Source organism: Mus musculus, chromosome 13 (assembly GCF_000001635.26).
Source record: "Mus musculus strain C57BL/6J chromosome 13, GRCm38.p6 C57BL/6J".
Lineage (NCBI taxonomy): Eukaryota > Metazoa > Chordata > Mammalia > Rodentia > Muridae > Mus > Mus musculus.
Window position 1 is genome coordinate 56,109,534 of NC_000079.6, and position 27,675 is coordinate 56,137,208.

The window sequence follows — 27,675 nt, forward strand, 5'->3', positions numbered from 1 at the left end:
GCTGCTGAGAGAGCAGGGGCCACAGCACACGTCCCCCACGCTGAGCAGCAGTAATACCCTCTGCCCTTTCATCAGAGGCCCAGTTTTAGAAGCAGCAATAAAGTAAAAGCCTTTCTGGCCAGGAGAGAGCGGCCTGCTGCAGGGAAGGAGGGGTACAAACTGCCAGCCACTCAAGGAGATAGAGCAGCTCCCGTTTGCTATTTGGGGCTCACTGGGAGAAGATGGCTGCTTGGACTCTGCAGCAGGGCATACGCCACCTGGGGGGACCTGAGGTCTGCTTCTCAGAATGTGACCTTGGTGTGTTATGTGGATAGCAAAACCTTGGAGGCTGAGCTACAGCCCATAGCCCTAGGGTAGGCCACCACACCCCATGCTAACTAATGGCCCCAAGGCCCGGTTGCCCACAAGGATGAGAGGATCTGCATGAATGCAAGTGATGCTTTGTAACCTTGGCCCCCAAGTTATCCCTGATTGGTAAATGAAGATGCCTACAGACTATAGGCGGGGTTTGGGTACCTGGCCTTGGGGTCTGGGGTGAGACCAGGAGGGAAGGGAGAAGGTGGAGAGAGGAGAAGACACCGTGGTGTAGGTGAGTCATGAAAACATGGCCATGAAGGCTGGCCAACTGGAATAAGAGCAGCCCAGATGGAACATGGTAAGTCATAACTCGGGGTTATTGATACGGAAGTAGACATAATAGCATCTGGGTAGTCATCTGCCCAGCTCTAGCACTTGATTAAGGGTTATAATAAATATAAAAGCTGTGTGTCTTTTATCTGAACTGAATCAAAGGCAGGGTAGAAACACCCCTCCCCCCATTAATACTAACATTTTTTTCTACAACAGGTCGCTGCACTCCATACCCGAGGTAGGCCCAAGCCCCACCACAAAGGGGGCACCTGCTAAGCTAGCCCAGAGCCAGCTTCTGCCTCTGCCTCTGCCCCTAGCTCACAGGCACCGATGCCATGCTATACGCGAGGGTACCCATTCTTCCTCTCACAGGAAGGTCTCGTGAACTCTGATGCTTTACCTCCGGCTAGTTGAAGGGTAATACAATTCTGAGAAACACAATCACCCACAAAGACACCCAATTTACAAACACAAAGCCTTCTCCATGATTTCCAGGGCATGGCCCCTGAACACTCCTAGGAGGGCTATTTAGGAGCTATCCCTGGAGACTACAATCAAAAACAACAACAACAAAGTGAAACCTGTGAAGAAGAACCCGGGCTGGGAGCTCGGGAGGGAAGAGACAGAGCCCTCACCAGCCCTCCACCAGAGGAATCTTCTTCCTGGCCAGAGACAAGCTAATGACCAACACTGGCCTCATTTGGGGCCCAGAGTGCATGAGGTCAGCTCCAGAGAGGATTCTAAATATGGTAAAAGTTCCCCAGGCAGAAACACTGTGTGAGGCGCACCGCCGGGTAGCTTGGTAGCTATTCTTTTAGTGTTATTTTAAGATCCGACTTGTAAGACACACAAGCATTCCACCCTTCTCATGAGCAACTGGCTCCTGGCCTGTGGTGGCCAGGACTGGCCAGGTGGCCATGTCTCCTCAGGGCCCAGAGGTCCCAGCCTTATTGAAACTTGATGGCTTTAGAGCGACGTGACGAGGCTCCCACGGCCTTGTTGCCTTTGCCGGCTGGCCAAGGTTTAGAACCTGGCCCTTCCCCCTCCCCACAATGCAGCATCTTGAACTGAAGCAACTGTGCTGCATGGGAGCATTCCGTCCACCTTCCTTTAGGGAGATGAAGTCATGGCTTGCAGAATTAGACTCTAACAGTTAACAGGTGATGCGGTGAGGTCGAGCCAAACTCCAAACACAGCCTCGCGATAGGAAAGAATCTTGGGCTTTTCCAGAACTGTCTGAAGCATCTTGTCTAACGAAAGAGTAATTGGAAGTAACAATCAGGGATCAAAGAAAGCAAATGTTCACGTAATCCCAAAGAGAGTACAGATACCTGCTACGGAGCCAACAGCAAGACAGGGAAATCTGTTTATTGTATTCCTTTTGATTCCTCCCCCCTCCGCTGACTTCACTAGGTTCAGAGCTGGGACACCGTTCCGGAAGGCCTTAACCCAATCAACCCCAATTGGAGGGCGACTGCTAAGAACTTCCTGTGTCCTGACCACACCTTGGTCCCCCTCTGATTCCCTCAGGGGCCTGGAGTCCACCACAGACTCTACTGCCCCCTCCCTACCTTGGGGCAGGGAGGATGTGGAGACTGTAGCCTGCAGAGCTATCCCTTGCTGGAGCTCTGCCACGGTGAGGCTCCCTGCTGCTGGCCTGTCCCAGAGCCCACTCCTGCCCTGCCCTGGGCTTGGGGCATTCTGTGGAGTAAAGGCTGTGCAGGCACTAGACAGTCTTCAGGGGCAAGCCACTCTTCTGCTTCCTGCAAGGCCGCCCAAGCCAATCCCTGCTCTCTTGGCTCCGTGATCCAGGCGGCGTCTAGCCCAGTCCCACAAAGACTACCAACGAGACAGATGCACAGCCTAACTTGGGAGTCTCTAAAATCCATTCCATTGGACAAGGAGAGTAAAGTCAGAGTAAAGATATTTGACACGCACGCTAACGGAAGAGCGACACATGTATTGTTGGCTAGCCTCACCTCGCTGTTACCCACTGCCGATCTCCGTGCTCCAGTAGATCCTCCCCCAGGAAGCCCTCCTTTGCCTTTGCACCCGTGAGCTTCCAGCACCTCCAGCTGGACTAAGGCAAAGGGTGGCAGCCATGAGGGCAAACGCACCACGGGAGGCCCTGGGCCCGGAGGTTTGAACCTTAGCTCCTGATATTTGCTGTGGCCGAGACAACGCCAAGCCTCGGTTTCCCATTCTGTCAAACTGTTTGTAAAGGCTGAGTTACTAAGTAAAATGCCTAGTAAATGCAAGCTACTGCTTACTACAATGCCCTTATTGGGGGTAGGGGGACGAGACAGCGGCAGCACAGCCTTGAACACCAGGGTTCCTTCCATCTAAGGAACCAGATGAATAGGTGTGCATGGGAATCAAAAGCAAGAGAAAGGCACAGAAACCCTGGTGCCTCCTCCCTGCAGTTTCTCCTTTTCTGTTACACTTAACAGTTTACATATGTTTGAAAAATGCACTTGAACTCCATTAACCTCAGTCCTGCCAGACCCGCCTTGACAGAACGCAGCACCCCAGGCAGCCACAGGCAGCCTTGCTGCTAACTCTGCCTTAGGATGGGCTCTGGGACTTTCATCTGACCCCAGCAGGGGGCCCGTGGCCCCGGGAGAACCAGAGCCAGCTGCTGAGGCTACAGAACTCTGAGGAGGAAGAGGAGGACAGGGAGGTGGCCTCAGGAAGCCTGTGCAGCCCAGCCTTGGGGGCCCTCTGCACCCCCAACTGGTCACCTTCAAGGTCTCTCAATCAGTTTACAAGGAGATGGTTAATGTGCATGTTTGTTTTAGTATGGAAGGCCACAGCCATTTGTTCTTAATTCAGCCCAGGAAGGGTGAAGAATCAGATGTCTGCCGAAATGAAATGACTTAGAGACTAAAATGTAAAGAGGGAGCTGGTTTCAAAAGCTCCCGCTTGGCACCACTTCCCAGATGGACTTCTAGAGGGAAACTAGGCACAGCAGCGAGCTGTGCATGCTGTGGGGGCGGCGCTTTGACATGAGCTCACACAGGCGGCACGGCAGTGGGGAGCCAGGGAAACCTGGGAAGACATCTAAACAAGAGCGAGCAATCGCAAAACACGCTGCTCCACGCTGTCCAGGGCTTAGATGTGGCCTCGCAGATGGTGCAGCCTCCCCACAGCAAGGCACACGGAACTTCAGGTTGCCCTCCACAGCAAGAGTGTTTCTAGGGGTAACAGAAGGAGCAGACTGCTGCAAAAGGAGGGACCCCAAGCAGGGCCGCAGCTTCTGGGGACACTGTCTGAGAATTTGCACAAGCTCTACACACACCCAGAACTCCGTTCTACACCCCCTTCTTTGAGGGGCCAAATGGGCATTGGTCCAGAAGTCTCCTACTGTCCTCTCCCTTCCCAGAACCCCGAGCAACACAACCTTACACCCCGGTTTGGGCAAGCCTTCCAGCTCTGTGGCCTATGCAGCTCCTCCTGCAGCTCTTGGCTGCACGGTCGCTCCCCAGCAATGTGCTTGTTCCGTGTCTGCCGGCACTGGCCAGGTCCTCCTGAAACCCCAGCACAGGTCACCCAAGGACCAGCCCCTCCTTGGCCACACCCTTTCCCACACATGCTCTGGACTTCCCTTACCCTTGGCCTCGTGCCTGTCTGTCATCCTGCAGTCTGCAGCCCAGACAGATCCCGGGCACACACTGGTAGTTTCCCGGGACTGCCCTGGAGCCTGTCCCGCCAGGCTGGGGCTTCACTAGCAAAGTCTGGGCGTACACTAGTCATCCTGAGGTGCCTGCCCAGGGGCGGCCTGGAACAAGGAGGTACAGAGTGGACTAACGGTCCTGGGCGCCAGTGCTCTTTACCTGCTGAGAATTCCGACCCAGCAGAGCCTGTGGAGGAGCCGCCCTGTGGGGAGCTGAGTTACCTGTGCTGAGCAGCTCTGGAAGCGTTTCGGGTGAGTTGTGGATTCAGTGAACTGCCCAATGGAAAACATTTCACTGGTACCTGGCACAGAGTTAAGTGCTCAACAAACATAAACTGCTCCATGCTCAAAAGCACTTGCCTGACACTCTCAAAATATCACCACAGACCAGGCTCTGAGTCTGGACTAAAGACCACCGAGGCCTAAGGGAGGGATGGGAGGGCCGGGAAAATGTTGCTGCCTTGAGTAAGACACCCTTATTTTCTCCGTAAATGGAGATATTGACTTTCAGCAGTGGTATCCAGATTTATAAAGATGACAGATAAATATTTATCCAAGTCTATCCCAGCTACCAGCAGTCAGGATCTAATGAAGGGTGATAATGAGCTATATGTAGAGGGACCTAGTTTCCGGGTGGCTCTTCCAGCTGAAATGAGAGTCCTATAAGGAGCCAGGCTTCTGTCAAGATCTAGACCAGTCCCTATAAACAAACAGGTGTAAGACCACACAGTGAGAGGACACCAGATAGAGAGCCCCGCTGAAGATGGCAGCTATGGGGACCAGAGAACCCACACTCTCCAGCCACTAAATAGAAGATGTGATTGTCTAGTAAGGATGGGGCTGGGGTCAGAAGAGAAGGTAGAAAGGGGAGATGGAAGGCAGGAACTTCAGCCAGAGCAGCAGCTTGAGTAGAACAGTCTGGCAAATTCAAGAAGGGTATATGTCACCTTCTCAGCAAGCCAACCAGGAAGGGAGCCGTGGGAATACAGAGTGGGACTGGGTGAGATTAATATCTTTGGTTGGTCTTGCTGCAACTCACTACAGCTCTGAGGGACTTTTTTGGTATTTAATTCTATGCTGATAGATTTAGGAACCAACAATACTATAAAGACCTCTCAATGTTCTTTGTAATTTCAGTGGGAAATCTCGAGATAGATTATGCAGTTCTTGCCTGCTTCCTCCTCTCCATAAGTTTTCAGAAGCAGTTCCTGGTGGTGTTACACAGAGAGGTCTTGGGCCCTTTAAGGTCGTCACTACGATGTCTAACCAGCTGGGTGGCTGTCCTCGGCTGCTCATGGTGTAGCTGACAGCCCTCAATGGCTTTTAGGGGCAACAGGAGGAAGCAGTCCATAGAAGCCTTCTGTCTATACGAGCTGCCTGTCGAGTGCCCCTCCTCACACAGGGTGGTCCACTGCTCTCAAGTTCATTCTAATTCTACAACACTGAAAACTCGAGGGTCCAGAGGAGTTCCTGAATTTCCTGGCAGCACAAGTGTCCCCAGCCCAGCTCCTCCTGAAGCCCATCACTCTGAAGAGCCTCCTCCTCCAGTAAAGAACTGCCAGGTCGTACGAGGAGCTGGCCCAGTCCTGCACTGGAGTCTGAGGTGGCCCCGCTATGGGTGACACTTGGGACAGTCCTACAAATCTGACTCTAGCACACAGCTTGTACCCTTGCTAAGTCTTCCACAAGTAGGCCATTCCAGATGAATTCCTGAATGAGAGGCCCGAGCACGGGTGTGGTCAGGAAGTGTGAAAAGGCACGCACACAGGCTGTTCTCCAAGGCCCTGGCCTGGTTTCATATATCAGAACACGGGCTCTCAGTACAATGCAGCAGCATGAAGAAAACTGCCATCCAGAGGAAAGCAGGCCAGGCTGGGCCCGAGAGCTTGGGGAAGGGGCTGAGGGGGACGAAGGGCTGATTAAAGAGCCTCAGGGCCTCCCAACTAAAGCAGTCTATGCACACCATGTGCGGCCGTTATCTTCTTGGCACACTGGTTTATCTTTCCACTTCATTTTCTAGATTTATTCTGCAATCCTTAAAGTAACTTCAAAGAGTGTATCTATTTAAAAACAAAAAACAAAACAAAAACAAAACAAAACAAAAAAACAAAAAACACCAGGGAGGAATGGGTAGACAGAGCTGGGAGACACCTTACTGAAAACCCTTTGTTTCACAGAGTTTACCATGGAAACAGTTACTTAGTAAAGGAAATAAATCCAACCAAAGGCAAGGCCACACATGCCGCTGGGTATGAGAAACTGCTGCAGGGGAAAGTTTACAACAACACAGGCCACTGAAATAGAAACCGGGGTCTAGAAGGAATGCTCTTCTTCCCGGAACTGTGCTGGGATAACCAGCTTACTGTGTGAAACAAAGTTACCATTAAATCTTTCTTACACCATACATCAGGTAAATCCCAAACTCTTCAAAGTGAGGAAATGAAAACTGAAACCATTAAAAATAGAGCCTTCTGGGAAGGGAGAGGCGTTTTCTTTAGTAATGTAAGTAACTCCACCCATTCTCACACAGACAACCCTGATGGACATCCTCTTCTGACCTCCACGGAGGTGCACAAAACCAAAAAGGCCTGATGGGGGGCGGGGGAGCCAGTCTCGGCTCAGCAGAAGTGGGAGAGGGGTGTGAAAGGAGATAGACGGGAAGATACCCAAAATGCATTGCATGCATAATATACACAGACAAACTGTTTCAGAACATACACGTGTCCGGATCAAAGGCTCAGCAGGGATAGGCGCTTGCCCCCAAGGCTTATAACCTGAGTTCATTCTTTTGGGACCCTAACTCCCAAAAGCTGTCCTGGCACCTCCAGACACGTGCCACAGAAGGATGCTAATGTGCACACATACAAAATAAGTAAGTAAGTGTGTGTGCGACGCTTCTAAACACAGACTTTTCACACCAGGGCTGGAGAAATGGCTCAGTAGTTAAGAGCACTGCCCGCTCTTATAGAGGATCTTGGGTTCAGTTCCTAGCACCCACAAGGGGGCACAGAACCATCTGTAACTTCAGTTCTAAGGGATCAGACATCCTTTTCTGACCTCCACAGGCACTGCACTGAATACATATGGCTGGCATGCATACATACATACATACATAGAGGTAAAACACCCATACACATAAAATTAAAATAAATAAATCTTTTTTTAAAAAAAGATTTCATATTATTTAAATACACAATAACTATATAAATGTATATGAATATATGATAATCAGAAATGAAGTAAAAGCAAGAAGTTATATTAAAATAAATGAATAAAAACAAGCCGGCTTTTGTAAGAGCTCCAGCAGAACTTAAGAGAAATCGGAGCGCCCGGGTGAAATGTAAGCACTGTGGCCCAGGCCGGGAGGTGACTCGGCAGTAAAAGCATTTTCCACACAGTCTGGTGACCTGCATTCAAACCCCGGAGCCCACAGAGACGCTCACGGGTGATGGGAACTCCTGAGGAGGATGGGAGGCAGAGAGGAGATCACTCGGAAGCTTACAGGCCAGCCAACCTGGAGTACACAGTCAACAGCAGAAGCAAGAGCCCCTGCCTCAAACACAGATGGTGAACACTGACTCCCAGAAGCTGACCTCCACATCCTTGCAGCACACGCACGCCTTTTTACAACATCACAGATCACATATCATAGTGTGTAACGGCTGACTAAAACAGAGGAAAGACTCGGGACACTTACCCTGACAGAAGTGCTATACAGCAAACGCACAAGGAAGCCCAAATAAGAAAGATGGACAAAGGATGGGCAGATTAGGGACTATCAGAACTAAATCTGGGAGCTCCGCAGCAGATCCCTGTGCAGTGGAAGAGGCCGGTCCTCTGGCCCTGCTGCGCCTCCACAAGTGGGGTGAGTCCCTCCCTTGGCTTCCAGGCTCTTCCCTCTCACCCCAGAGCATACCCCAACTAAATGTGTCAGCTGCTGACACCTCTTTCTTAGGGAAGTAGTGCTGAACTGAATCTTGTTCTAGGGTTCCTTGAGTTTTCCATCCCCTCAAGGGACTGAGGGACCGGCAGGTCACAGGTGGTCACCGTTCCTTAATCGCTTGGCAGGTCACTGTGTAAGACTGTAATGTGTCACCAACAGAGACCACTGTGAGTCTGCCTCGGTGACAAGCAGACCAGGACTTCTCCTTGCTGGACACAGAAGGCTGCAGTGTCAGCTGCTCCCTATGGACGGTAGGGTTGCAAGAAAATCTCAGCCTCCTAAACTTTCAGTGCTCACAAAGCCAGAAAAGGAAAGATGCATCCAAATGCCCCTGGCACAGAGAATGGTCAACTTCAGTAGCCACTGTTCTTCCTGCAACCGCAGCCCCCCTCCCCCCTTTATAATTTTGGCTTCTCACTTCTGTTTTATGGACAATGAGGTTGGTGTTGCCTTTGAAGAACACAGTGTCACAAGCAGTCATGCAGACAAGGGATGCAGGCATTCCAAGGCCTGTGGAGCTTCACAGAGCTCAATCCAAATGTATTCCCCTTTCTGCTCTATTTTTAGCCGTGTGAGTTCAGGACACACTGCAGTGTCCCAGAAAGGAAAGCAGAAGAGAGACTTGGGATTCATTTTCAATGAAAGTGACAGGTTAACGGCAGGCCTGGCCTACGTGTAATCTTCAAAGTTTGCAGGGTTCTTTCTCATCAGAAGTGACAACTGTGATAGTCTGCTGCCGCTGGAGAATGCTCTCTCCCCTTTACGTCAGGCATGGGGTGGGAGCTGACAGCGGCCCACTGACCAATAGGGATATGCAACACTTAGCTAGAGAAGGAGACACCAGCAGCTGCATGGGGGAGAATGACCGTGCTGTCAGCCAAACCCAGCTGGCAGCAACATGCCTAGTAGCCATGTTGTACCTGGGGTTTTAGTGCAGGCAGGCCCAAGAGCTGAACCTCACTCAGGCTGTGCAGTGGCCATCAGATCACAAGGAGAGGGACGATGACACACAGACACAGGCACACAGAAACACACTGCTTCTCCGTTACTAGCCTGGAAACTTTATAACTATTAGTCAAGGACCTCAACTGTAGCATCAACCATGAGAAGACACGGGAAGGCTCTGGCTGGGGATGGGAGGGGAGAGGAACACCGATATTTGAAATAGTGTGTGTATTTGGTGGGGGGGAAGACAGGGGGTGCTTGGGAAATATAACAAAAAAGTACCAGATCAGCAATATGCAAATACTGATGTCTTCATCATTTTATACATTGTGTAGCTTTGATCCAAGCAAGACAGAAAGGCTGTAAGGCCACTGCCTTCTCATACAAGATCCATATAACACTATGACCGTAGGTTTTTAAACAGCCCAGCTTTGACACAGTCATCCTGTGGGGAGGGTTTATCCTGGGAGCAGGTAGCCAACACTTCCCGTCCTGCTTAGCTGCATGGCATCCTTTGCCGGTGGATTTCATTTTGGCGCGAAGACTTAAGTCACTAGAAAGTTCAGTATTGAACAGGTGTGTCCAGATTATATAACAGGGTGTCTGAGGCAAACAAGAAAATGGTCTAACCATGAAAGAACGGGGCTTGTTCTCTCAGGCCTTGGGCCGAAAGGCCACAAAGGGTCTTCCATCGGGGCAAGCTTCCAGTCCCAGTGACTAGCTCTAGGTCCCTCCCTAACGTGGTGTGGGAGTGACTCCCGTTGCAGGCACAGGCGGCGTACAACCTCCCAGTGACTGTCGCAGTTAGGCACCGCGACACTACTTCCATCACAGGCTCTCCTGGAGGAGTTAGGCACCGCGACACTACCTCCATCACAGGCTCTCCTGGAGGAGAGCTCAGTCCTGCTCCAGCTTGGAGAATCAATGTCAAGCCACAGTTTACCCTGTAAGGTGACACTTTGTGTTTCCTAATCTCGCCCTTCTCAGATGTCACTTCTTCTGGGCCTGGTGTCCCTGACTGTGTCATAGCAAAGCTTTCTTATAGGTATTTCCCCTTCCCTTCCCCTTCCTTTCCCCTTTTCCCTTTCCCCTTCCCTTCCCTTCCTTCGTCTCTTTCCTTTTGAGAGACAGGGTCTCTGTGTAATGCTGCCTATCTTGGAACTTGCTATGTAGACCAGACTAGGCTTGAACTCACAGTAATACCTCTGCCTCCAGTGCTGAAATTACAGGTCTGTGCTATCACACCTGTAATGTACCATCACACCTGCAATGTACTATCACACCTGCATCATCACACCTGTAATGTACCATCACACCTATAATGTACCATCACACCTGCATCATCACACCTGTAATATATGATCACACCTGCACCATCACACCTGTAATGTACTATCACACCTGTATCATCACACCTGTAATGTACTATCACACCTGTATCATCACACCTGTAATGTACCATCACACCTGCATCATCATACCTGTAATGTATCATCACACCTGCATCATCACACCTGTAATATATGATCACACCTGCACTATCACACCTGTAATGTACCGTCACACCTGCATCATCACACCTGTAATGTACCATCACACCTGCATCATCACACCTGTAATATATGATCACATCTGCACCATCACACCTGCTCCATCACACCTGTAATGTACCATTACACCTGTGATATCACACCTGGTTCATATAGGTATTAATGAGCCCATAATAAAGCTTGGGATCTACTACACCTCAAATCTCTTTGCTTTGGGAATTCAGCAACTCCAGTATGTTTTGTTTTTTGTTTTTAAAAACAAAAGAAAACAAAACAAAAAACCAAAAACCTGGTCATTCCCTGATTACAGCCACAGACACTACACTACCACTAACATGTCATCTTAATACCAACGGAAATTCCGGGGGGCAAAAAATAATGTCCCATGCCTTTTCTAACTTTTTAGAAAGATTTATTAATTTTATTTTATATGCATGGGTGTTTTGCCTGCACACATGCGCAGTACGAGCATACCCAGTGCCCTCGAAGGCACCAGATCTCTGATATGTGAGTTACAGACAGCTGAGGGCTGCCATGTGCATGCTGGGACAGCAGCTCTAGCTCTAACCTCTGAGCCATCCCTCCAGTCCCCGAGTCCCACTTCTGACATTGTATTTCCCACTGTCAACACTCTCTGAGCAAGGAGAGGCTTCCATGGTTTTCTGGGACTGCAGCAAGAGTCAAATGTCTTCAAAGTGTCACTCATCACACAGTTCCTCTGTGAGCTAGGATGGCTGGACAGCAGTTAAGAGTGGCTGCTGCTCTTGACGAGTTTGGTTCCCAGTTTGGTTCCAATTTGGTTCCCAGCCCCCGTGTCAGGCAGTTCACAACTGCCCACAGCTCCAGCAATGGGAGATCCAATGTCCTCTTTTGGCCTCTGCAGACACTTGCATTCACATTCACACACACTCCCCACACCCCATATACATGGCTCAAAATAAAATAAGTCTTATTCTTTGGGTCCCCGATACTATGAAATCTGTCAGGAGCTGTCTAGGAGAGGCTAAAACTAAAAGGTGACTTCCTGGAGATGGCCCACCATTCTTGCATGGCTTATGATGGGTGAGCTCTGAGAGACAAGGTCCCAAGAGACATCATCTCGGGATTGCTTCTTGCAGCTGATATGCCTTCTCCTATGCCTATCACACAGTTTAGTGATTCCTGAGCATTGGCCCACCCTACTGGGCAGACTTCCTGCAGATCAACATGAAGATGAACGTTCATGGATTAATGCTGTTTAGATGAATTAACCATTTTGTAGAATTCCTGATTCAAATAACTTTAGGAAGAAATCTTTTTAAGAGACAGTTTTAGTTGATTTGCCAGAAAGATATAATGAATTTAGAATCAAGGATAGAATGTGTCCACTGCTCATGGAAGAGTAAGTAAAGGCTGCATTATAGAAAATACAATGAGCTTTCATATTACACTATAGACAGAAACGGGCTTGGGACAAATTTGTGATCAAGGAAGACATTCATTCTAGGTCGGGTTCAAGGATGAGGTCACGGGTGTGCACTATGATAAAGCCAGGCCCTGTGAAACTGTTGCTTTGAACTTATAATGAGCTTATAGAATGAAACACTGCTTTGAACTTACTATAATAAGCATACTGTAACTCCCCTTTTGTATAACGTTTTATCTATGAGGTAACTTTCTAGAGAACTTTCATCTAAGAAGGTATAAAAAGGTCAGAGAGAAGAAATAAAGTGGTGGCTTGGGGGAATCAGCCACATCTATCTATCTATCTATCTATCTATCTCTCTATCTATATATATATTTGTCTGTCTACATGAATGTATATACATGCATGCATAAGTATATGTATATGCATGTAAGTATGCATGAACACTTGAGGAGTTGATGAGACAGGTGGTCAGGCCCAACCAGTGTGTGTGTGTGTGTGTGTGTGTGTGTGAGTGTGAGTGTGTCTGTGCATATTATCTATGTAAATGACTTTAATTCTTTTCCCTTCTTTTCTCTCTGGTTCAAGAAGAGTTAATGAGCTCCGAGACTCTCACCTTGGCAGTGAGGGACTGTGAGAGAGAAGAACACTAGCAATTAAATCTTTTTCCCTCTCAATTCCCTGTTGCCACTAGCAAGAGTTTATTACCAGAAGCCAACAGTATTTGGGTTTAGACTAGAGAAGAGTTTAGAGAGGTAATTACCAAAGGTATAACTTTTGCCCCCACAAAACCAAGTTTTGTCCCTGCAAACCACCGACGCCAACCATCGAGACCTGCTCTAGGCTCCTGGCAGGAGTCAAGATGGTGGCTGGGTAGAATCTGTCCTTGACTGCCTCACTGTCCCTGGGTCAATACTTGTTTGCTTTGTTTTTGTTTTGCCTGTGGCTCATTGTCTAATATGAAAAACAAGCTACATGTTTCAGTTGTCAGTGTACCCAGCCCTTTCTCTTGGCTGGGAAGCCAGGAGGCTGGGGACCTTTCTGGACTCTCCTTCAAAAGCCTCCATCACTGGATACCTCAAGATGCCCACGCGCCAAACTCTCTTGTCTGGTGCTGAAGGCCCTCTGTTATGGTTTGACTATGCTGGAGGTATAGCCCTGTTGGAGCTGGCATGTCACTGTGGATGTGGGCTTTAAGACCCTCATCCTAGCTGCCTGGAAGTCAGTATTCTGCTAGCAGCCTTCAGATGAAGATGTAGAACTCTCAGCTCCTCCTGCACCATGCCTGCCTGGATGCTGCCATGTTCCCACCTTGAAGATAATGGACGGAACCTCTGAACCTGTAAGCCAGCCCTGACTAAATGTTGTCCTTATAAGAGCTGCCTTGGTCATGGTGTCTCTTCACAGCAGTAAAACCCTAACTAAGACACCGCCTATATCTTGAGTTCAGAAATACTCTTGGAAACCCTGAAGGACTTCTCAGGTCACATAGAAGCTCACAGGGCTTGGCTCTTGGCCTGCTACATCAGAGCTGAGGCCTAGGCCTGGAGAGACCTAGGTAGGTGGATCAGCTGGAAGAACAGCAAGTCACAGTAGACAGGACAGCTCCTCTTACCATGCTTAAGGGATGTGGTGACCCAGTCGCCTCAGACTCCAACCTCCAGGAACTCGGCAGGCCGCTTCTGCCTCAGCTTTGTAACTCACTGTTGGCAGGGACTGTGATGCTCACCACAGAGACTGTAAAGCAGCCCAAGGACCAGAGCGAAGAGTGACACTGTCACCTCAGCAGGATCTACAGTCACCCAGGAGACACCCCTCTGGGTATTTATATAATAGGAAGGTCCACCCTACAGCCTATGGGCTGGTGTCCCGGGCTGAGTGAAAAGGGGGCTGAGTGAAAAGGAGAGAGCAAGCCGGGCGTCAGCACTCACATTTCCTGACTGTGGACAGTGTGAGCAGCTCTCTCCCTCTGCCACCAGGCCCCTGCTAGGGTGGACCCTACCTTCAAACTGTGAACCCAAATAAATGGGCCCTCCCTCATTTTGTCAGTGTCCTGTCACAGAAACAAGAAGACTAACCAATACGGCAGGTTATAGAGGGACATCCTTCCTGCTCCATAAGGCGCTACAGTGCTATGGGTCCCTCGTGTCCAGCAGACCTTCAAAAGGTAGGTGGCTGGTTCATTTTTCAAATGGACATCCCCAGATCCACCCCAAGGCTGCTGCCATTGTTTAAGTCGGCAATCTCCTTGTTGAGAGGGAGGACAGGGGACCAGGCATGCAGAGATGATTTAACAATGTCCTCTGGGAGACATTTCCTGGCGCCTGCTCAGTCCCACTTCTGCCTCACAGTCCTGTCTCATCACCGCCTGTCACTGACCTGCACCTGTTCCGGACCAAAGTTCTCTGGGGTGGAGGTGGGTCTGGCATCTGTACCAGACCTATCACAGGCCATAGAGGCGACCTGCTAGATGAATGAGCTGTCTCTCTGGCACCTGCCCTGTGTCACAGTACAATCCCTGAGGCTCATTTGAAACAGACCCCCAAGCTGGCAAAAGGCTGGTCTTTCTGCATCTCCCTCTTGTATGGCTTTCTCACGCTTGAACGTGGGGCTAGCATCCAGTGAGTATGTCAAGTGTGGAGAAGCTGAGGATAGAACCTTCTCTTAGCTCTTACAGTATGGCCTGACGCCAGGGCCCTCCTCAGGCCTACGGTGGCATCTCCTTCCTACCCACTAAGGCTTTCCCTGACAGTGAGTCTCCAGGCCCACGGCTGATCAGGCCCCTCTTTGCTTTGTTTATGCCTGCTCTGCACACAGCACTTACTTAATCTGGATAGAGCTCCACAAAGCATAGCACCTTAGACAGTCAACAAATGTGCAAGATAAAATGAAAACAGCCTTCAGCCAAACAAAAACAAAACACAAAGAGGGTTTGGTCCACCTCCTTCTCACTGAGGGCTCCAGAGCAATACTGAGAACAGGGAGACACCTCAAACTTCCAGAAAGCCATGCATGTCACACTCTGGCCCCATAGACTGAGCACGGCAACCTTCTGAGAATGGTCATGGTGCACACGGCACTGTTCTGAGAGGAGCTTGCTGGACATCCCCCCCACACACACACTTCATATGACTCTTCTCCATGAGGAAACGATACAGTGACCTCATGGATGACAGTGCAGCTCTGACAACTCTGGATACGCCCCTCCCATTACTTATAACAGGCAGCATCAGGAGACGTTCATGCCAAGGCTAAAGCTGTAAGCAGGCAGCTACAGCGTGGATCCAGCTAGCATCATCCTGCCGGAAGAGCCTTGTAAAACATAGCTGATGCTGAGTAAAGAAAGCCTCTGGGCTGCTTCCCAGCCATAGATGCAGGCCACTCTTGCTGAGTTAGTCCATTGTGAGCACCGTCACAAATGACCAGAGCTCAGAGGGACCAGGGTAGATACAACAGGGTCAAGGTCTCCATGCAGAAAGATCTTCACCTTGATCTCCTAAGTACTGAGCTCAGACTCACAGTGAGACAGGCAAAGCCAGGGACTTTATAGATGCTTGTGTGGCAAATGGTAGCGGCTACCTGTGATGCTGGAGCAATGACGCTGTCCCCCACACCTCACCAACATCACAGAGGATGCCATAGGGAAACAATGAAAACTCACTGCGTTTAACCTTGTGAGAGTGTCTGTGAGCTCCCTGGTAGCAGGGGCAGGGTGATATTAGGAGGCCAATACTACAGCTTCCCCATCTTAAGCCAAGGCAGCCCCTCTGGCACTCAAATAGCTTGGAATTAGTGGGGTGGGGATCACTGTCTCCATTTGAGCTTTAAGGAAAGTGGGCCCAGGAAAGTTAAGTGACTCACTCCAGGTCACGATGCATTTGGACTGCTCTGTGGAACTAGAGTTCTCTGCTTTCTATCCAGTCACTCTGCCCGCCTCTCTGGCTGATTGCCGGCGGTATCTGTCGTCCAGGTGCCGTGGTTAGCTTCGGGTATCAATCTGATACACCTGGGAAGAGGGAGCCTCACCTAAGGGACTGACTCCAAGGACGAGCCTGTGGGCATGTCTGCAGGGCATTTTCTTGATTTCTAATTGATGTATGAGGCCCAGCCCACTGTGGGCGGTACCATTCCTAGGCAGGCGGGTCTGGGCTGTGTAAGGAAGGTAGCTGAATCCAAACCTGGAAGCAAGCCAGCAAGCTTTATTGCTACTCATGTCTCATAATGCATTTAAACTGCTTACTCCCGCCCTGCTGTCCCTTGAAGTATCACAAGTTTGTAATCGAAATAAACTCCTTCTACCAAGCTGTTTGGGCAAACTAGGACGCTGAGTACTCCACCTCAATTCTAGGCCTGTTTCCTCATCTGTAGAGTGAGAAGCATGCCTTGCTCACACCTTTCTCATGGGTGAGCATACATGCCAAGCAGGAAGTCTAAAGTCCCCAGATGTGTGCAAACCCTCACAACTCCAACAGAAAGAATGACTACTTTCCAAAGCTTGATGGTCGTGAGACTGTCACCTCCCTCATGACTGTGTCTGCTTCAGGGAGACCTGAGACTTGCTGTGGTGAGAGGTGTGGGCAGTCCGGAAGCAGCCCAGCAACCCTGCTACTGGCTGTGCAGGTTTACAGGGTACCCTAGCTTGCTAAATCTCTTCTTTCTCTTAGAGGAGACAGCCACAAGAGTCAGGAGAGCTCCGTCCTGGCACCCAGGAAGCTCACCCAAGTAATCAATGCCATTCCTAAAGACAGCAGCATCTGGGGCCTTCTTAGAGCCCCTTAAAGGATGTGTGCAGACCAGGCAAGACTTTTATGCTTTGAGGCCTGCTTTTCTCCTCACTAAAAACAGGGCAGTACCTGTCCCTGCACAGCCTGTCTCCCATGATGGGGACAATATAAGGTCAGATCTGTGGGAAGGGCCACGGGTCTCTGAGAAGTGGCGGATTCCTAGACTGGGACAAGGAAAACTCACAGTGAGACTAAGGTGTCCCACCGAGCTGAACCACAGGAAAGCCATGGGGCCATGGACCAGGAGTGTAAGAACCAGCTCCCCTTCCCCGGGGGTCCGTCTGAGCAGTAAAATGAGCAGTGGCATGAATTACACACCCAGTCAAGCACTCACGAGCCAACAATGAGAGCACAAAACTTATGAAGGGAAGGGTGGGGGAGGAGGGAGGGGATGAGCATCTGATCAACAGAAAAAAAAGTCACTTAGGAAATACAGAATAAAAGAAATGAGATGCCGGGTGGTGGTGGCGCACGCCTTTAATCCCAGCACTCACTCAGGAGGCAGAGGCAGGCGGATTTCTGAGTTCGAGACCAGCCTGGTCTACAGAGTGAGCTCCAGGACAGCCAGGGCTACACAGAGAAACCCTGTCTCAGAAGAGAGAGAGAGAGAGAGAGAGAGAGAGAGAGAGAGAGAGAGAAATATCTCTATTTCATAACCACTATGGGTTTCGAGGTCATCCTCAGCTCTTTAGAGTTTGAGGATATCCTGGTGTTATAGTTTGTATATGTTCAGCCCAGGAAGTGGCACGATTGGAAGGTAAGGTCCTGTTAGAGTAGGTGTGTCACTGTGTGGTGTGGTAAGTCACTCATCCTAGCTGCCTGGAAGTCAGTATTCTGCTAGCAGTCTTTAGATGGAGATGTAGAACTCTCAGCTCCTCCTGCACCGTGTCTGCCTGGATCCTGCCATGTTCCCGCCTTGAAGATAATGGACTGAACCTCTGAACCTGTAAGCCAGCCCCAATTAAAAAGTTCTTATAAGAGTTGCCTTGGTCATGGTGTCTGTTCACAGCAGTAAAACCCTAACCTGGGCTGCATGAGATTCTGTCCCAAAAATAAATAATTCAACCCTCCAGTCCTTGTTCAACATAACCACCATGATCTCGGGCGTCTCTCGGTCGGATCGTCCTGGGAGACTAGAGACCTCGGGTGAAAGAGTGCCTTGGAGATGTGCAGATGCCACTGCGGCTGAACAAGGGACATGACGAGCCCACGCCAGGTGCAAAGGAACAGTCGACACCGCCCCTGCCTCACCTGGAAGGCAAGGCCTAAATCCCCTATCGTGAGAGCGGCCCCGGACCAAAGGACATCGAGCACAGTAGCTGGCACAGGCACTTTAAATTAAAGCATCGGTGCTATAGAAGATTTGAAAACAACTGAAACCTGGAGAGTCCCTAGGGACTAGGCAAACCTGACGGACACGCCAACCTGAGATACTGAAATGGATCCTGAGTTGAGAAAGAAAGAAACCCAAAGTCATAGGTAACATTATTATGGTAACTCTGAAAAACTGAAAATGAGGTTCCTAACAGCCAGAAATACAGGAGATTCTGTGCACAGAAACAGTGTGTCTATGTATGTGTGTGTGTGTGTGTGTGTGTGTGTGTGTGTATGTGTGTGGTGTTACCAAGTAATTGACATAAAATGTTAGCAACTCGTAAAACAGGCAAAAGCAATTACTCTTCTATTCTGTGATTCTTCTAAAGGGTTAAAGAGCTTCTCTAAGTAGGAAGAGATCCTCTTAGTCCTTGGAAAGCTCACAGGCCCACCACACCCAAGCCATAGTGCCTGCCGCCTCCGTCTCAGGAACACTCACCAGTCAGGTACTCCAGGACAGCAGCCATGTACACAGGTGCCCCCACTCCGATCCTATACTTAGGGTGGCCTTTCTTGATGTACCGAAGCATGCGTCCCACAGGGAAGATGACTCCGGCCTTGGCTGACCGGGAGGTCTTGGTGGATTTCTTCTTCCCGCCGCGGCTCGACATGGCGACAGCCCCAGAAACAGATCAGCGAGCTCACTGCGAAGGCAGGACACATGGTCAGGGCCACTGGAGACAGCGCATTACCCCCTTTTCCAGGTCTACCACGGTCTTTCCCTGGGAACAGGGAACAGCACAGCAGGCAGCTGCTGAGCCCACTGAGCCTGCAGTCAGTCATTGACGTGCTTGGCTGGAGTCGTCTGACCCTTGCAAAGAAAATATACAGCTTCGCACATTTCATCCTGTGACATCAATTTTATTGGTCACTTCCATTTAAATGTTATACTGACAATGACTTTTCTCAAGTGTCTCACTTTTAATGCCCCGTGGTGTAAAATAAAGCAGGTTTTGAAAAATTTAAGCCTACAATGGTAATATTAAATAATCATAAACACTATTGGACTTAGCATAATCTTGATTACTGCATCATTAATTCAACAACTTAATTATTGCCAGTCTATACTGGCTACTGGTCTAACAGATACATAATTCAATGAAGAATTTTTTCATAAAAGGTAATGATCTTTTTTGTTATGTTCTATATCTCTTTAACAATTTCATCTTTATGTACTTGGGACTTGAATAATAAATCTGTAGTAAAATCGGAAGAAAACTGGGGCTTCCACCTAGAACAGGACATACAGCCAAGAGGGTGGGTTCTTACACTAGGACCCTGACCTGTGACAGGCAAGAACCAGATGTCACAGGCTGGTACCCCACCCCTTTCCACAGGAGCAGCTTGTGGTCAGGGATGACTCCTTTAAGACAGATGCACAGACCAGCTGTCCCCCAGAAGACCTGCGAGTGTGTGTGGGCTGCCTCTGTGGACAGCAGCGTTTGCCAGAAGCCATGAGCACCAGGACCTGGCAAGTCCTATACATGCTCACTCTTTAAAGACTGACATTCCCCTCCCCCCCCCCAAAAAAAAAAAAAAAAAAAAAAAAAAACTTTGGCCGGGCAGTGGAGGTATACACCTTTAATCCCAGCACTCGGGAGGCAGAGGCAGGGGGATTTCTGAGTTTGAGGCCAGCCTGGTCTACAGAGTGAGTTCCAGGACAGCCTGGTCTACAGAGTGAGTTCCAGGACAGCCAGGGCTACACAGAGAAACCCTGTCTCGAAAAACCAAAAAAATAAAATAAAAAACCAAAAAACTGGCATTCCTTCTGTTTCCCTCTCTGACAGAGTCTCTGTAACAAAATCCTTGTGATTCTGTGATCGTCAGTGCCCGAGTCCCACTGCTGCCACGGAAGGGGAAACATCATGGAGGGTAACATACATTTTTTGGGACCAGGCCTGAAAATGGGCACACCACTGCTGATCTGTCAGCATTGAGCAACACATCTGCATGTAACTGCTGGAGGGGTTGGGGAAGTTCACTCTGGCCATCTGCTCCAGAGGGTATGGTGGGGCATGAGACAAACCAGTTTGAAAACCAATTTTGAACCCTGGTCTGAGTGGCAATCACAGTATAACCTGTGTCCTACATTGCAGCCTCATCTGAAGGGAGGACAGGTCCCCATCCTGGACACAGTGACTTCCCAAACAAGCGCTCAGCCTCTTGTCAGGCACCACTGACAAGCCATACTACTTGGCCAGAGAAGTATGTCTGTCCTTGCCAGGTTCACCATCCAGGAGGGCGTCCTATTCCGTTACCCAAAAGGATAGGATCCCAGACACTTTAAAAGGCACAAAGACAGTACCTAGTTACCACTGCGTGCTGGCCACCCCTTTGCTGTCAGCAGGCTAGGACCTGAAGAATCCACCCACTCTAGGAGATCTCTGAGCCACACTCTCTGTGCTGTGCGTTATTGTGGTTTCAGTGTCTGAGGCTTCCTCTAGCATCCCATCCAGGTGCTCAGAGGACAGAGACTTAATCTGGCAATGTGTTGGAGGGGGTGCCTTTGGAAAATGATTAAGATTAGGCAAAGAGAGGGTCTCCACGATTGAACTGTGGTGGCTTGAAAGGAGGAAGAGTTTTAAGACAGACAGACACACGCACGCACACATGCACAGATGGATGGATGCATGGACACAATTCCTGTATCATGCCGTGTGATGCTCTACACAACCTCAGGACTCTAACAGGAAGGAGGCCACCGCCAGATGGGGCCCCTCAACCTTTTACCTCCACAACGCCTTCTATAAAACAGCCTGCCTCGGATATCTCATCATGGTACCAGGACAAATGGCCTCACTCCAAAGCTCCTTCATCTCTACGCTGAGCACAGCGTGTGAGCTGGAGAAACAAGATCGTCAGAAGAGGCATTCTTCAACTGCAAGCTTCCCGACAAGCAAGGTGTGGCTACAGAGTACGGTTTGTCCTCATAGCACAGATGGAGCCTGAGAGCTGCTAGGCTGGTGAGGACTTGGTGATAGGGGCGGACAAGATAGGCAGTCCCAAAGAGAGTGCTGTAGGGTGGGCTCCTGAGGGGAGTACTGTAGGGATGTGCCTCAGGCTCACCACTCCTGAACCACCTCCTTCCCACTCCACCCTTAGTCCCACAGTTCCCTAGAATCACGCACCTTTCCCAGACCTGCTGTCCTACCTCGTGGTGCCTGTGCCTTCTATGACTGATACAAGCCCATCAAAGAGCTCCCCGTGATGGAATCGCTATGGCTGTGTTTTCTGTCCCTACTGGCATCCTGGCTAGGTCAGTTCTGCCTAACAAAGTCCTGATGGCCCCAGTCTTCTTATTCCCAGCAACTACAGCTTCCTTTCAGACTGACTCAGTTAGTCCTGATAGAGCTCCAGGGACCCAGCAATCAATCAATCAATCAATCAATCAATCCTTATATAATAATTTCCCTCTGGGAGCTGGGCGGCTGTGGTGGCACATGCCTTTAATCCCAGCACTTGGGAGGCAGAGGAGGAGGATTTCTGAGTTTGAGGCCAGCCTCGTCTACAAAGTGAGTTCCAGGACAGCCAGAGCTACACAGAGAAACCCTGTCTCAAAACCCCCCAAAAAAAGAAATAATAATAATAATAATAATTTCCTTCTGCCAGCCGCCCCTCTAATACATTATATGCAATGATCCTTTTCAGTTCTATATTCTCTTCAAGTCCCTTTCCAATCCTCCCTTCCAACCTGTTCACCATTCTAGATTTATATGTATCTGCCCTCAACACTCGCTACACTGTATCACGGACACCTGGTTTCTTAGCTGCCTGGTGTCTCAAACCAATTTGCTCCATTCACCACTGTAACCTTACTTGCTATTTTGTGGTTGTTGGTTGCCATTACAATAAGCCAGTTCCCATCAGCGGAGAACAGAGCAGCATGTCCAAAGGCTAAGGACTTACAGCCATGGCTGGTGGGTATGGTCTGGAGCCTTCTCTGGGATTATTCCTTAACACCCATTTGTGAAGACCCATCTGTCAAGTTGCTGTAAAAGCCGAGACCATCAAAAGTCAGGGAGTTTGTGCCACCTTAGGAGTTCCCAGGAAGAGAAGGTCCTGATGGCTGAGAGACAAGTCACACAAAGGATTATGGCTGTGGCCATCTTTGATCCTGTTTACTGTCCCTCTCAGCACTGAGTAATTCCAGCCAGAGGAAACTGGCGAGCCCCAGTTGCTGGAGCAGAGACAGCCTTTCTCAGGGGTGACCAATGTTTTCACCAGCACAATGAGAAGCCAGCATCTACAAAAGTTCTGGGCTGCCTTCATAGGTGTCCTGGAATGCATACAGCCTGCAGGTTGTAGGCTGTACATGGAACCAGTCAGGGCACTCAAACCAGGGGAATGATCAATTCTGAAGCCTTCATCATCTAAGCTACAAATATATACATACCCATTCTAAAGGAAGATATTGGTTAGGACTACTAGGGAGTTGCATCAGAGAACCTGTCTATGTGTGGAGGAATCTCATCTGTGTCCAAACACTGTCAGTGAGTCCCACCTGCTCTATTCCCTGCAGCCGAATGAATGTCTGTATCCATGTGCATGCCACCTTCCTTGTCTACTCTGACCGTAAAGGCAAGGCAGAGGCAGTCCGTTCTGCAGGGGAGGATGGTGATTCTGTGTGCAGTAATCTCCATTTACTTCTGTCCTGCTAGAATATCAGCACTGGCACTGCTCTTATGTCCCCAGGGGCATGTGGCTATGCTGCACAAGCCAAGGCACTGTGACTGGCTCGGAACAGGAACCAGTCCTTGTACTCTAGTCGGTCAGGAAGGATTTCTCCCCATCCATCAAACACTAAATCACAGAGTGAGCAGTCTACAACCAAAGGAGGGGCTGCACACAGAAGAGATTGGGGCACACAGACGGACGCTGCTCATGTCCCACTTCTAGTGGTGGAGGAAAAGCAAACCCCAAACCCAAGTACCACTCGCAAGCAGGAAACAGCTTGTAGCTGGGGCCCGACTGCACTGTACTTCCTGAGCTCTGTGGAGGGACGGGTCCTGCACTGTAAAGGCAGCTTTGCCACTATCTCCTCCCCCTCCACACCCCCGGTAAAGACTGTGCTATGACAGCTCCAAAAAAAAGTTTTTTTTAAAAAAGCCATTAGAAGAATATGTGACCTTAAGAGAGCAAGAGCCGAGCCAGGCCAAGTATTTGGAAGCTTCCAGGTATTTGCTACACAGGGATCCCAACTAAGAGTGAGAGTAGGCCTGACCACTGCTCTCTGTCTCCTCTCTTGCTCAAATCCCTTTGGGGGTTCCTGGCTGCTCTTAGGATCAGCTGTGGTTCTGATGGGATTCCGTGGAGTATCCCCTGTCCTCGCCTGACCCTGCTACCCTGAGCCTCTAGCTTTCCCTCACAGGTTATCTTCTACAACTGGCACACGTGGTTTCTCCGGCCTCGGTCACGTGCCCCCATCTGTCCTGCTTTGGCCAGCAAACTCCCCCCCTTGATCTTTCCAAGGCAGATGGAGCTCAACCCCACTTACACAACTGTCCCTCCTCTACTGATGTCCAGCCGGCTCTCCAGGGCAGGGCCTGGCATTTCTTGCTCATGATTATTTCCTAACCCCGACATAATCACCTTTGGGGACATACTAGTAAGACACCAACCAGGCAGGGCTGCTCTCAGCAAGCAAGTTATAGGACTCTTTGGAATGAAGAGTTGGCCCACTTAGCTGCACTTACAGGAGCTGTAGCAGGAGCCCCCGCCCCTAAGCCTACAGAACGAAGGTGGTGGGTTTAACAGGTAAGGGTCCACCTCAGCCCCACCCCTTCCCATTTCATATTTCATTAATGGGCTCTGAAAAGCCCATCAAAAGCCAAAGGCTACTGCAAACCTCTGAACATCACATACAGATTAGTAGTTTCTCTCTTTAAATAAATCTTTCATCGACTTGGGGCACCATCAGCTCCAAGCTTGTCCCTAGGGGAGGCAGAAATGGCTTTCTAGGACCTGAGAAAATGGCAGACTGAACTGTACCACTCCCTAAAGCTGGCCCACGTAGTAGAAAGTAAGCCAGTAAGGAAGTTATCATATGTGAATTTCCAGACCAATCTCAGTGTGATACAGTGTGAGCTCTCCCTTCCTGGTGAAAACTATGACCTAGCTCGTAGCAAAATGAGAAAGAGGGAAAGTTTAAAATCTCGGGAGACTCCTCATCCTTAAGGGGAAAAAATCCCCACAAGTTGAAAAGGTTGATCGAGTCAGAGGTTGTGTGTAAGCCCAGTTGCTGTTGCTCAATTGGTCAATTGTGGACAAGCTGTAGTAACTCCAGTAGCGAGTATGAGGGTGTCCATTTCAGAACTAACCGCAACTTTGACTGCACACCTTAAGGTGAACCTACAGGAAATTTAGTTGGGTTTGGACTTTTGTCTTCCACTCCAGCACAGACTTTCAAAACTGGGACTCCATGCTGCAGTGTCTACAAACAAAACACTTCCTCTCTTTTAACAGTAAAACCTCAAACCACAGAGGTGTCAGCAAGAGGGAAACCGAAGAGGAGAACCCCTCTAATTGTCTATTCTTCTAAGCTGTTTTATTAGATCGTTAAAATCTTACAAAGACTTCATAATGATTGTAATTGTTGGAGACGAGATCTGCCTCAACTGCTTGTTCAAAAGTTACACCGTCAAACCTAGAAAACACTTTCCCCTGCATTTCTTCAAAGACTCTTTCAAGCAATCTTCTGCCCAGCAGTGAGATATCGGTGGTCTCTGCAGGAGTGGGCGCTGGGCTCAGCATCTTGCACACCTGTTGTCAGGTGACACCGTCAGCAGCATCCCGCGCCTCCCATCTCTACTCACCCCACCCCCAGAGACTCTCAGCTGTCCCTCTGCGCGCGGGGAGCCTCCAGTCTTCCAGAGTCACCTTAAAAATAACACCTCCCCAGCACAAAGCAAACAAAAGGCGAGCGAGAGCCGCGGGGCTTCCATAGCTCCTCTCCAGCCCGCCCCGGCCTGGGATTCCGTCCGCGAGTGGTCCCCAGGCCTCGCCTGCTCAGGCCTCGCGGCGGGTGCCCCACCAGCCGGCCTCACAACGGCCTGTGGCTCGCGCCCCACTTTATTGTGCCCGGGAGGGCACGCGCGGGCCGGCGGCGCACGAGCAAGTAAACTCTGAGCACAGCAGCTCCGGGCCCGGGCGGAACGGCTGGTCACGGCCTCCGGGCCTCGGTGCCCTCGGGCCCACGCCATCCCTGGCTCTCCCTCCCGGGCAGAGGGGGAGACCCGATCAGCCCCTTGCCCACAAAGCGCCCCGGCGGGGGTAGGGGTGCGTCTCCGAGCGAAGTTGGTTTCCGGGTTTGCTTTCCGAACAAAACCATCCGGACCCGCACGCTGCCCCGGGCAGGGCCTTGGCGGACTCCGGGCGGCCCGAGGTCCGAGGGTAACCGCCGGAGCTTCCCGGGCGCCAGGCAGTGCCCCGCGCGCGGCAGCAGTCGGGCGCGCGGGGCCCAGACGGGGCGGACCGGCAGCCTGCGGCTCCGAGGCCCGCGCGGCACTTACCGGGCGGCTGCACGGTGAGGGGCCCGAGGCCGGTCGGCCGCTTGCGCCGGTCCGCTCCGCACTCCTGCCTGGCCGCCCACGCCTCCTCGCTTCCCGCCCGCGCGTCCCGCGCTCGCGCCCTCCGCCCGGCTCCGCTGGAACCAGTGAACTGGAACCACTCGCGGCGGCCCCGGGATTCCCACAATGCACAGCGCGCCGCTCGTCACATCCCTTCCCGGCCTCGCGCGTCCGGCCACCCCTCCCCGCGCCACTCGGCGCCCCGGCCTTGACCCCGGCCTGCCTCGGGCCGCGGACGCCAACGACGCCAGCCTCGGTTGTACCCAGGCCTTGGTGCTCTGCGCCGCCCCCCCCCCCCGCCCCCAGGCATCGGTCTGCGCGCGGGAGCTGCAGGGGTCCGGCCTCAGAAAGGTGCCTGTAGGTAGCGCGGCTCTGCAAGCGTCTGCTGTGAGCACCTACTGTGTGTCTGGTGTCCCCTTGTCCCCAGTAGCCTCGTCCACAAAGAGGGAGGGTAGAACAATTGCTGTGACCAGGGATCTTCTTCTGCCCGGTCAGCACCAACTCCGCGCCTCAATCCAGCCTCCTGACTTTTTAAATACAAGGCAGCTGTGTGCCCCAAGATCAGCTACCGTAGCTCAACTCCCTTGATCAGTGGGATTCTACAGAGCTGGCCTCAAAGTCTGGTCTTGCTTTGCTCGTGGAATCGGTTAGCTACCTCCACCAAGCAAACGTTTGTTGACTACTGGCTCCAAGTGGAGACTTACTGATTTAAACAGTTGATACTTTTATTACATATTAAGGTGGTGGGGTGGGTGTCAGCCAGAGAAAGGGCAGCAACATCTATCCACAAAACTAAAGACTCTCCTTCAGGCCCAGGCTACACTAGAATATTAGCAGGTTTTTGGTTTGTGACCCTTTAACAGCTGGGCCATCTCTCCAACCCTAGCGCATTTTATAGACACAAAAAGCATTGTCTAAAGCCCCTGGCCCATGCATTCATTATTTCAAGTAAATATCTGGGACATTCTGCACACCATGCATAAACTTGAGTGTAGTTGTGAAATGGTGAACAGAACTGGCAACTCCCACCCCACCCCACTCCACCCTACCCCCATCCCGCTTTCCTGGAGCTTACAGTCTGGTGGGAAAAGAAAGGCAAGAGACAAAGGAATCACACATTACAGAGTATAAATTCTCAGAGGAAACAAGGTAGGAAAAAAAAATCCTAGGAAAGGTAAGCAGGGGTGTATTTGGTAGTCTTGAGGCTGAAGAGATGGATGGCTCCGTGTATAACAGCACTTCGTGCTCTTGCAGAGGGCCAGGATTCTGTTCCCAGGATTCATTTGTGTGGTCCTGATAACTCCACTGGGGGGGGGGGGGGGGCTCCAGTGCACTCTTCTGACATCCATGAATATCAGGCACCACGGGGTGCACATACACACAAGTAGGCAAAACACTCAAACACACAGAATAAAGTAAGTCCATCTAACCTTTTAAAAAGAGCGAGTTTCAGTAAGAAAGAAACATTTCTGGAAAGGCCTGAGGGAGTAGAGGGAGCAAGCAAGCCATGGAACGGGTACTGAGGAGGAGTACTCCAAACATGAAACTCCAAAACTATTATGGGCTGGAGTATGAAAATGAAGTCCAGAAAATGGAGGGGAAATGGCTGGACTTCTTGTCACTGTAGCAAATTAAAGGAACAATTTAAAAGAGAAATGTTTTTATTTTTGACTAAGTTTCAGGTTTTAACCCATAGTCCATGGCTCTAATGACTAGGCCATATTGGAGAGCAGAGCATCAAAATGGCAGAGTGACAGAGGCTACTCACCTCATGGCAAACAGGAAGCTAAGGGAGGGAGTCAGGAC

The 27,675-nt window shown here is 50.4% G+C and overlaps 1 protein-coding gene and 1 long non-coding RNA gene across 15 annotated transcripts in view; both read right to left on the reverse strand.

Moving 5' to 3' along the window:
• Macroh2a1 (macroH2A.1 histone) overlaps window positions 1-26,093 on the reverse strand; it is a 62,005-nt gene extending 35,912 nt beyond the window's left edge. For 10 of the 14 annotated variants that reach the window (XR_003950457.1, XR_001780786.1, XR_003950458.1 and 7 more), the window contains exons 1-2: window positions 25,813-26,093; window positions 18,744-18,948 (exon numbers count right to left, since the gene is read on the reverse strand). Coding sequence is in view for 6 of the 14 variants with exons in the window: in XM_006517258.3 (XP_006517321.1) it covers window positions 18,744-18,915 (172 nt within the window). In the remaining 8 variants the exon portion in view is untranslated. The remainder of the gene's footprint in view (window positions 1-18,743; window positions 18,949-25,812) is intronic. The other 4 variants (NM_001159515.1, NM_001159513.1, NM_001159514.1 and 1 more) reach the window with 1 other exon arrangement.
• Gm31485 lies at window positions 1,013-11,574 on the reverse strand. The gene is made up of 2 exons (XR_382468.4): window positions 2,202-11,574; window positions 1,013-1,880 (listed from the first exon to the last, which is right to left on the reverse strand). It is a non-coding gene; the product is annotated as a predicted gene, 31485 (long non-coding RNA).
• Window positions 26,094-27,675: the final 1,582 nt, after the last annotated feature.